At 41.7% G+C, this 11,023-nt stretch overlaps 2 protein-coding genes across 5 annotated transcripts in view; one reads left to right on the top strand and one right to left on the bottom strand.

The window, feature by feature from the left end:
• ZMYM3 (zinc finger MYM-type containing 3) overlaps positions 1-11,023 on the bottom strand; it is a 91,100-nt gene that overhangs the window by 27,017 nt on the left and 53,060 nt on the right. The window lies entirely within an intron of this gene.
• NONO (non-POU domain containing octamer binding) overlaps positions 1-11,023 on the top strand; it is a 30,595-nt gene that overhangs the window by 12,756 nt on the left and 6,816 nt on the right. For both annotated transcript variants that reach the window (XM_019648021.1, XM_019648020.1), the window contains exons 2-9: positions 4,015-4,171; positions 5,144-5,337; positions 6,560-6,861; positions 7,880-7,975; positions 8,171-8,367; positions 8,706-8,790; positions 9,145-9,247; positions 9,819-9,858. In XM_019648021.1, coding sequence (XP_019503566.1) covers positions 4,024-4,171; positions 5,144-5,337; positions 6,560-6,861; positions 7,880-7,975; positions 8,171-8,367; positions 8,706-8,790; positions 9,145-9,247; positions 9,819-9,858 — 1,165 coding nt within the window. In that variant the 5' untranslated portion in view covers positions 4,015-4,023. The remainder of the gene's footprint in view (positions 1-4,014; positions 4,172-5,143; positions 5,338-6,559; positions 6,862-7,879; positions 7,976-8,170; positions 8,368-8,705; positions 8,791-9,144; positions 9,248-9,818; positions 9,859-11,023) is intronic.

The raw sequence follows: 11,023 nt of genomic DNA, 5'->3' as shown, positions 1-11,023 counted from the left end.
GGGAAGCTGGGGAATGATGGGAAGGGAAAAGTTGATAGAATAGGACCAAAAAAATGCAGGTTTTATTTTTATTTCTCCTCATAGGTTTTTGTTTTGTTTCAAGGACAACATAGGTGTTTTTTGCCTAAGATACTAGGGCTAAAGTATGCCCATTGAAACTGTGTTGTTTTAATGGGGAAGTTTCAAACAGAAGCAGACAATAGTATCATGAACCTGCACATACTGCCCAGCTTCAGTAATTAGCAACTCATATTTAATTCTGTTTTATCGATACTCTTCCTCTATTTACTAGCACCCATAAATATTTTAGTATGTTAGATTTTTTTCAGAAAAAAATGAAAAAAGGGTTTTATTTTAGCAATGGTCAAGGTTTATAATATAATTTATTTCCAGAGCCCGCCCTTCCACATGTATTGTCTCACTTAAGACTGTTTAAAACTATGAGGGGATGGTTTTATTTGTATCTGTTTTTAAATTTGATTTTGCTAAAATTTGAGCACGACATAAAATTTATCATCTTAACCATTTTTAAGTGTAGATGTTTTTTAGAAATCTGATTTGATTTAGGAAACATGTTCCAGTGTATGGGGGAAACCTTTCTAGGCATTGTCTATCTCCATAAATGAGGAACAAGATGTAGTGGTCAGAACTAGTTTCCATTCCAGATTTACCACCACTCACTCGAGACTATATAGGCAAGTCACTTTCTCTGGGGCTCAGGTTCCATTCTAGTAATATGAACGGAGTCCCATCAAGGTCTGTGGTTCTAAAGAAATCTCTTGGAGGGCGTAAGTGACTGGTTAAACATGTATGTAACTAGCCGAAATTAAAATATTCTATCTACTGTATTGTAAGGGTAGCTTTTAGGCTGGTCATTGTTGTCCAGATGATCTGTTGCCACTTGGGAGAACGATTTATGATACTAATGACCATGTAAGTGGTAGTTTGATTTTCAGTTGGTTAATTATAAGGTCATCAGAGCAACTGGGCTAACCAAAGCGTTAATCTGAAGTACACAATTCCATTCTTCCAGTTCTATCCATGTTTCTTTGTATGCTTCTTGGCAAGGTGTTTTTTTGTTTGTTTTTGTTTTTCCTTTTCTTCTCTGAACCATTTTGTATTAAGCTATGCTACTTGAGACTCGATGGCTGTGCAGTTAGTTGGTCTGTCGAACTCAGCTAATTCTGACTTTCCTTTGCTTCTAGGAAACACGAACCCTAGCAGAGATTGCCAAAGTGGAGCTGGACAACATGCCACTCCGTGGAAAGCAGCTGCGTGTGCGCTTTGCCTGCCATAGCGNTTTTTTTTTTAAAGCATTCCATTTGCCATGAAACTGCTACATCTATTCATAGCATTTAAAGTTGTAACAACTTTTTGAGAAAACAATGCTGTACTATGTGGTAAGAGTCACAAAGATAGATTCTGTAATTCTATTTTTATCCTAAGGAAATAAGCAGAAAGCTATAAGCAATATATTTACTGCAGCATTGTAATAGGAAAAGATTGAAGACAACCTGAATGTCTCAAAGTAGGAAGTAGTTCAGTAAATTAGTGTAATCCAGATGGACTTCATGTAGCTGTTAGAAATTGTAATTATGTTGATACTCTAGAAATGAGGAAAAGTTGAATATACAATGGTACATAATGATTACAGTCATTGAACTGATAATGTATATTTTGGAAGATAAAGAAGCAAAAATGGAAATTGTGGGAGGAATATTTACTCAAGGCTATGCCCCAAGATTTTAGCTATGATCATTGCTTATAATGGTGACAAATGAGAAACCCAGGTGTCCAATACAACAAGGGCTTGGCTGACAGCTGAATACTGTGTCCATTAACAATTAATGTAGAAGATTTAGTGACATGAAAGCTGTTGGTCATGTGTCATAAAGTAGAAAAGGCAGGTTACAAAACCGTTTTTATAATATCCCACTTAGAGTACCTAGAAATACATAAATCAGTAACTAGAAGAGTATACCAGAATGTTAACAGTAACTAGTTTTTAGTGGTGGGTCTTTGGATTTTTATTTTATTTTTGTTTTCATTTCTAAGTTTTTTAATAATAAAGATGTATTTTGTAATGGGTACATTATTAATGAGAAATAAAATTGATGAAGTGACATAAGTGAGAAAATTCCAGTGTGGGTTTAAGTGTCACCTTTCCAGTGAGGCTTAGCTCACAGCTCTATTTAAACTTGCTCTCTTCCCACCTTCCACTCCCTCTCCACTTTGCCCCCCTCCTTTGTTTTCGTGTAACATTCACTTAAGTTCTCTGTAACTGTTATATACATTGTTTCTCACTACATGGTAAGCTCCCCTAAAGGCAACAATGTTGCTTTGTTCATTGATGCATCTCAAGCACCTAGAATAAATAGCTCCTAGCATGCAGTGATTTGTTGAATGAAGTCGAAAAAAAAAACGTAAAAAATTGTCAGTAACCTACCAGCTGGACAGTCTTCATTTTTTCCTATGTCTTGTTCCTTGTCTACATTCATGCATTTAAAAACCCTTTCCCTTTTTGCATCTCTTTCATGTTTTCAGTCATCATAATTTCTTACTAGTTTCAGGTGTACAAAACAACATAATAGACATTTACACCCCTCACAAAGTGATAACCCCCCCCCCAGGCTACTACCCCTCTAAGTCTTGATAATTTTTAACACTGCATAACACTCCATTGTATAGATGCACCATAATTTAAAAACCATGCCCATCATTCTGGGTGTGGAAGCCATTTTTATTGTTACCATAAAGGCCACTGTAGTTAATATTTCATGGGCGTGGTTTTTAAATTTTAAAGTTAAATTCTTAGGCTAAATTTCTAGGAATGGGATTCCTGAGTTAAAGAAAATGAACATCTTGATAGCTCGTTACCTAATGCCTTATGAGACAACTTTTGGGTACAGTATTTCATAATTGCGTTGGCATTTCCAGTTTTGGTGGGAATATGATATAAAATAATTAGGAAAGTTTTTATACACATAATAGTATTCACATCTGCCCATCACCTGAAATAAGTTACAAAGCTTTTGTCAAATTTTCTTCATTTAAGGAGTATAACTTACTGTATCTTAAAAGATTCATAGACTGTTAATACAGTATTCATGAAAAGATCCTTTTGGCTAGAGGGTTTGTGTTTAGGGGAATGGATTTAGAGTTCACTTTGCCCTTTTATTTCATTTACTGAAGAACTGTCCTTGGATGAGGAAGACTGTCCTCAGTTTGTTAATCTGATCAGTTAGAAAATTTGCATGTTAAAACCAACTTGAATTTAGTCTGGATTGTACCAGAAATTTTCATTTTGTTAATTATTTTAATCTTATGTTGATTTTTAAATGACAGAATTTAGCATTTTTATGTTCCTATATTCATCTTTTTGTGTTTGCTGCTGTTATCACTTTGGTAGTCATTTATCTTTCCATTATGGTTAGTAGCAGTATTCACTGAGTGCTTACTATATGCCAGTACTGAACTAGTGTTTTCACATATTTATTAATCCTCATAGCCACCTTGAGAGGTAGGTATTTTTTATTATTCCCTTTACAACAGCTTGAGAAACTGATGCAGAAGTAATTTACTGAGTGGTACCTAACTAGTAAGTATTAGGACCATGTCCCAAACTCCACAGCCCATACTTTTTCTGCTGTTAATGCCACAGTATCTACTGTAGGCCAGGACTGTGCAGGGTGCCAGAGAAGAACAAGACTTATTAGTTCAAAATGGGGCCAAGTTTTAGGGGGTAGCTTCTTTTGGGAAAGTAGTTTTGTATTAATGTATAAAATTATTGAACTGGAGGATTCCTCAAGTCATTCTAGTGCAGGGTCTTCTCACCTGGTACTTGTCTAGTTTCTATGTGCAACATGACCACTCATGCCTGGTCGTTCTCAGATTTTTGAGTTGTACTCCTTTGCCATACTTGTTCAAAATTGTAAGCAAAGTCAGGATACCACAGGTGATTAATGGTATATAAGTCATCAGGAAGGGGACTGACAGCCCATGTTTTCTTTTTAGGGTGCAGAAATGCAGAGTAATAAAACCTTTAACTTGGAGAAGCAAAACCATGCTCCAAGGAAGCACCATCAGCATCACCACCAGCAGCACCACCAGCAACAACAGCAGCAACCGCCGCCACCAATACCTGCAAACGGGCAGCAAGCCGGCAGCCAAAGTGAGTGCGGGTTCGGTGATGGGGGAGAGCTAGGTTTCCTGTTGGGAATGGTTTTTCGATGAGTCCTTTGGGACTACAAAGGAATAGGTCTTTGCTCTTCTTTTCCTTATTACCTCTTAATATGTAGGATAAAAAAAGGCTGATTCTCTGAAACCAAGGAGCAGACATGTTGTGGGATAGCAGTTGAGTACAGGTTGCTTTGCTGTGTTGGCACATTCTGCTAAACAGATGTCTGCATGTTTTACCTCAGAACTTGGCTTCTTAGAGGTAATCATCAGGTGACAGGTAGTTGGGGAAAATAAAGAACAAGTCTTTAAGACTTAATGGAGAAGTAGTCTGGTATTGACTAGGGGTGTCATTTTAGCCTGTGGCCTGTGCCAGCCCATTCTTAAGCAGAGTGAAAAGTCTTTAAAGGCACGTTTCCATTCATTCAGCAAACTTTGAATACCTATTCTATGCCTCTTAAGACTAAAACCTACCTCAGCCCTCTTTATTTCCAGAGATTTCTACAAAGAATACTCTTTCCTAACTAAGGCATTTCTTTTCATTCAATTACCCCAAGCCTGGAAGAATGGGAACTGTTAAGTTAATGAAGATTGGTGAGATTGGGAAAATGGCACAATTATGTTTTACATTTTAAAAATCTGATCCCTTCTCACAGAGTTCCTTGACTTGCTTAATTTTTTTCTTTGGCCAATAGTTCCTGTGTTGTCCTTCTGTCTCTGACTTTGTCCAGGTTGGCTCCTGGCCTACACAGAGCCGTTGAGAAGTGCCCCCAGATCTCGGCATACTGCTTTCACATCCTAGGGTGCAATTTAATGATAAGTGGTTAGTGAGTGCACCGGGATGTGCATGGTTGATGTGTGACTTCCCTATAATCAGGCTTCCTAATCTAGCAGTGGTTGTAGCTCTTTGAGAATGACTGTAAATCTCTTAACCCAATCTTTCGAGTGACTCTGTGTCTTCTCTCAGATGAAGGCTTGACTATTGACCTGAAGAATTTTAGGAAACCAGGAGAGAAGACCTTCACTCAACGTAGCCGGCTCTTTGTGGGCAATCTTCCCCCTGACATCACAGAAGAGGAAATGAGGAAACTATTTGAGAAATATGGGAAGGCAGGCGAAGTCTTCATTCATAAGGATAAGGGCTTTGGCTTTATCCGACTGGTAAGCAACTGTAGGCGGGGAAGCTGGGGAATGATGGGAAGGGAAAAGTTGATAGAATAGGACCAAAAAAATGCAGGTTTTATTTTTATTTCTCCTCATAGGTTTTTGTTTTGTTTCAAGGACAACATAGGTGTTTTTTGCCTAAGATACTAGGGCTAAAGTATGCCCATTGAAACTGTGTTGTTTTAATGGGGAAGTTTCAAACAGAAGCAGACAATAGTATCATGAACCTGCACATACTGCCCAGCTTCAGTAATTAGCAACTCATATTTAATTCTGTTTTATCGATACTCTTCCTCTATTTACTAGCACCCATAAATATTTTAGTATGTTAGATTTTTTTCAGAAAAAAATGAAAAAAGGGTTTTATTTTAGCAATGGTCAAGGTTTATAATATAATTTATTTCCAGAGCCCGCCCTTCCACATGTATTGTCTCACTTAAGACTGTTTAAAACTATGAGGGGATGGTTTTATTTGTATCTGTTTTTAAATTTGATTTTGCTAAAATTTGAGCACGACATAAAATTTATCATCTTAACCATTTTTAAGTGTAGATGTTTTTTAGAAATCTGATTTGATTTAGGAAACATGTTCCAGTGTATGGGGGAAACCTTTCTAGGCATTGTCTATCTCCATAAATGAGGAACAAGATGTAGTGGTCAGAACTAGTTTCCATTCCAGATTTACCACCACTCACTCGAGACTATATAGGCAAGTCACTTTCTCTGGGGCTCAGGTTCCATTCTAGTAATATGAACGGAGTCCCATCAAGGTCTGTGGTTCTAAAGAAATCTCTTGGAGGGCGTAAGTGACTGGTTAAACATGTATGTAACTAGCCGAAATTAAAATATTCTATCTACTGTATTGTAAGGGTAGCTTTTAGGCTGGTCATTGTTGTCCAGATGATCTGTTGCCACTTGGGAGAACGATTTATGATACTAATGACCATGTAAGTGGTAGTTTGATTTTCAGTTGGTTAATTATAAGGTCATCAGAGCAACTGGGCTAACCAAAGCGTTAATCTGAAGTACACAATTCCATTCTTCCAGTTCTATCCATGTTTCTTTGTATGCTTCTTGGCAAGGTGTTTTTTTGTTTGTTTTTGTTTTTCCTTTTCTTCTCTGAACCATTTTGTATTAAGCTATGCTACTTGAGACTCGATGGCTGTGCAGTTAGTTGGTCTGTCGAACTCAGCTAATTCTGACTTTCCTTTGCTTCTAGGAAACACGAACCCTAGCAGAGATTGCCAAAGTGGAGCTGGACAACATGCCACTCCGTGGAAAGCAGCTGCGTGTGCGCTTTGCCTGCCATAGCGCATCCCTTACGGTCCGAAACCTTCCTCAGTATGTGTCCAACGAGCTGCTGGAGGAAGTCTTTTCTGTGTTCGGCCAGGTGGAGAGGGCTGTGGTCATTGTGGACGACCGAGGAAGGCCCTCAGGAAAAGGCATTGTTGAATTCTCAGGGAAGCCAGCTGCTCGGAAAGCTCTGGACAGATGCAGTGAAGGCTCTTTCCTGCTAACCACGTGAGTGAGGGGTGGTTTTCAGAAATAGACCTTAGATTGCTCCTTCCTTTTGTGGGCTGGGGAGTTAAGTTAGCCTTTAGGAGCCATGTTCCTGTGTTCACTTAAAGACTATTCGATACTAACTCAGCTTTCTAGTAGGGTTTTCTATATGATCTTCAATTGATGCAAATAGTATGAGGATTAAGAAATCAAACCCTTTTTAGTCCTGGGGCCGACCGAGTGATGCGCTGGTTAAGAGTTGGCTTGGGAGCAACAGCTCTGAGCAGCAGGGCCCTGTTTCGGATCCTACATGAGGGCCAGTGACATTGCACCCTCTACAGCTAAGATGGTGACCAACAGCTCAGCCTGGAGCTGGGCTGCCATGAGTTGCCGGCAACGGCGTAGGCTGCAGTGGAGCTGCAGGGGGCTGTCATAAGCTACTGTGAGTGGCCGGCAGCCAGCATGAGCAGCCATCCAATGGCTGACGACCGATCTGCCTCACCCAGGAAGAGCGCAATGATAATGCCAACATGGGCCAGTGCAGCGACGTTCTCCACAACTAGACTGAAGAACAAAAGGACAGCAACTTGTCTGTTCCCCTTCCCTAACTCCCCAGTAAAATCTTAAAACAAAACAAAAAAACCTTTCCAGTCCTTCAGTAGGTCAGTGTTAAATCGCCCCTTTGAAGTTTCATAAGTCTGAAAAGACGTTTTGTACATGTAGCATCTTAGCATTTACTACGGGAGTCCTGTAGGTCCCAGATATAGAGGCTGCACTTAAGTATTATATCTACTGTTTTTGAACATTTTTGAAAGGCTGCATTCAGAGATCTGAAGCCTGGCTTGATCCTGTGAGCCCCAGAATCCACATAATACCATTAAACGGAGTTGGTTATTTGGGACTGGGCATCAAAACCCCTTCAGAACTTAGTTTCTTTGTCCAGTCCTAACCCCTACCTAGTCCACTGTGTCAGAGACATGTGTAAAGAGGAAAGCCTGGTGTGGGGTGTAAGCGTTAACACAGAACTTTCTTTTCTCAGATTTCCTCGCCCTGTGACTGTGGAGCCCATGGACCAGTTAGATGACGAAGAGGGACTTCCAGAGAAGCTGGTTATAAAGAACCAGCAATTTCACAAGTACGTATGCAGTCCTGACAGGCTCCCTGTTAGAGGTCTGCCTGTTGTTAGGAAGCGTGGAAAGTGGTGTGGAGAAGAGGCAGGTCTTTGCTCTGTGTCTTCACTGGCAGCCATTGTCGTGGCCCTTGGGAGCAGTGCAGTGCTCAATTGGGGGGAATCTTGGAAGGGTTTAGTAAGCCAGGGACTTGTCTTTAGGGAGCGCGAGCAGCCACCTAGATTCGCACAGCCTGGCTCCTTTGAGTACGAGTATGCCATGCGCTGGAAGGCACTCATTGAGATGGAGAAGCAGCAGCAGGACCAGGTGGACCGCAACATCAAGGAAGCCCGTGAGAAGCTGGAGATGGAGATGGAGGCTGCACGCCATGAGCACCAGGTCATGTTAATGAGGCAGGGTGAGTATAGGCCTGTGAGTCCAAAACTAGACGGACACAGTGTTTCCAGGAGCGTCTGTGTATCGATCAGTAGAGTAAAGGCCTAAACCTCTACTTTTATTCTCTGAAATATTTTGTTGATCTTGGTAGGCAAATGAGCTTGGAGATGTGACAGAGAATACTGGATTCTGTGGAGAAGGAAATAATAGGTTTGGCTTCATTTTTGGAATCTGGATACCTCGGATGGCCACTCAGGGATTATATATCCCCTTTGTTTTCTGGATCTTTAATTATGAAAAATTATTGGGCCCATATGAGGAAAAGGAAGAGTACTCTCAATTGGTCGGTTCTTTTTCTAGATCTGATGCGGCGTCAAGAAGAACTTCGGAGGATGGAAGAGCTGCACAACCAAGAAGTGCAAAAACGAAAGCAGCTGGAGCTCAGGTACTCTGTCTTGAATCCTTGCTGACAGCCCTAAAGCGTGCGCTCACTCCTGCTTCCTACTTCATGCTCCCTGGCTGCTGCTCAAGCCCCCTTTGGATGGGAGATGTTTGAGCTGCCCGCAGCTCTAGGCATCAGCCAGGGGCGCAGTAAAGAGAAAGCTGCTGGGTGCCAGTCTCATGAGGCCTCTTTGGGGAAGGAGAACCTTTTCCCTGAAGAACACATCTGGGTTACATAGGGCCCGTTTCCCAGTGACTTCCGTGGAGTACTGTGAGATCTCCCTGGCTGAGTCCTGTATTAAGATAATCTGTTCAAGTTCTGGAATGCCTCTGCTTAAATACCTTGGTGACTCTGTAGGCAGGAGGAGGAGCGCAGGCGCCGTGAGGAAGAGATGCGGCGACAACAGGAAGAAATGATGCGGCGACAGCAGGAAGGATTCAAGGGAGCCTTCCCTGATGCGGTATATCTTCTTTGTGCCCATGACTTAGCAGGCCAGTCGTGACAGGACAAACTCACCACAAATTGCTCACTAGGACTATGAAACACGCTAGGGTATGAGATCAGGTTTCCAGTCTATGAAACTCCTTTTGGGAAGCATTCATAGGAAGGACCGGTAAGGTCTGATGGGGAGCTCTTGTTGCCCCACAGGCAGTTTAGGGTGAAGAGCTGGGGCCAGCATATGCTGCTTAGACTCTGAGCACAGGATGACATAGACTCAGTCCTGGAGCAGCCTTGACTGCTCCTATGCTGTCCTTGCACTTGGACAGGTTGGAGCCCTAGAAGACATTAGCTACCTTTCCCTTTTCCTTTCATCTCTCCTGTTCCTAATAGGAGACTCTGGCTTGTGTCCTAGTAGCTTTGACCTTGACCTCACTGCACAACTAGCGAGGAGCTGTTGGCGTTCCTCAGCTGGGGCTCAGTGCACTTGGGATGTGTCATCACTCTATTTACTGCCCCTAATGTGTGGTCCTCAGTGAGTTGTAGTAGAACACAGTGCTGTCTTGGACTGCCTAGTGTTTTTTGTTTTTCAGAGAGAGCAGGAGATTCGGATGGGCCAGATGGCTATGGGAGGTNGCACCATCAGCATCACCACCAGCAGCACCACCAGCAACAACAGCAGCAACCGCCGCCACCAATACCTGCAAACGGGCAGCAAGCCGGCAGCCAAAGTGAGTGCGGGTTCGGTGATGGGGGAGAGCTAGGTTTCCTGTTGGGAATGGTTTTTCGATGAGTCCTTTGGGACTACAAAGGAATAGGTCTTTGCTCTTCTTTTCCTTATTACCTCTTAATATGTAGGATAAAAAAAGGCTGATTCTCTGAAACCAAGGAGCAGACATGTTGTGGGATAGCAGTTGAGTACAGGTTGCTTTGCTGTGTTGGCACATTCTGCTAAACAGATGTCTGCATGTTTTACCTCAGAACTTGGCTTCTTAGAGGTAATCATCAGGTGACAGGTAGTTGGGGAAAATAAAGAACAAGTCTTTAAGACTTAATGGAGAAGTAGTCTGGTATTGACTAGGGGTGTCATTTTAGCCTGTGGCCTGTGCCAGCCCATTCTTAAGCAGAGTGAAAAGTCTTTAAAGGCACGTTTCCATTCATTCAGCAAACTTTGAATACCTATTCTATGCCTCTTAAGACTAAAACCTACCTCAGCCCTCTTTATTTCCAGAGATTTCTACAAAGAATACTCTTTCCTAACTAAGGCATTTCTTTTCATTCAATTACCCCAAGCCTGGAAGAATGGGAACTGTTAAGTTAATGAAGATTGGTGAGATTGGGAAAATGGCACAATTATGTTTTACATTTTAAAAATCTGATCCCTTCTCACAGAGTTCCTTGACTTGCTTAATTTTTTTCTTTGGCCAATAGTTCCTGTGTTGTCCTTCTGTCTCTGACTTTGTCCAGGTTGGCTCCTGGCCTACACAGAGCCGTTGAGAAGTGCCCCCAGATCTCGGCATACTGCTTTCACATCCTAGGGTGCAATTTAATGATAAGTGGTTAGTGAGTGCACCGGGATGTGCATGGTTGATGTGTGACTTCCCTATAATCAGGCTTCCTAATCTAGCAGTGGTTGTAGCTCTTTGAGAATGACTGTAAATCTCTTAACCCAATCTTTCGAGTGACTCTGTGTCTTCTCTCAGATGAAGGCTTGACTATTGACCTGAAGAATTTTAGGAAACCAGGAGAGAAGACCTTCACTCAACGTAGCCGGCTCTTTGTGGGCAATCTTCCCCCT

The sequence above is a fragment of the Hipposideros armiger genome, unplaced genomic scaffold, assembly GCF_001890085.2.
Source record: "Hipposideros armiger isolate ML-2016 unplaced genomic scaffold, ASM189008v1 scaffold_119, whole genome shotgun sequence".
Classification (NCBI taxonomy): Eukaryota; Metazoa; Chordata; class Mammalia; order Chiroptera; family Hipposideridae; genus Hipposideros; species Hipposideros armiger.
Note: the sequence above shows the minus strand (reverse complement) of the source record. Positions and strands in the feature narration are given on the sequence as shown.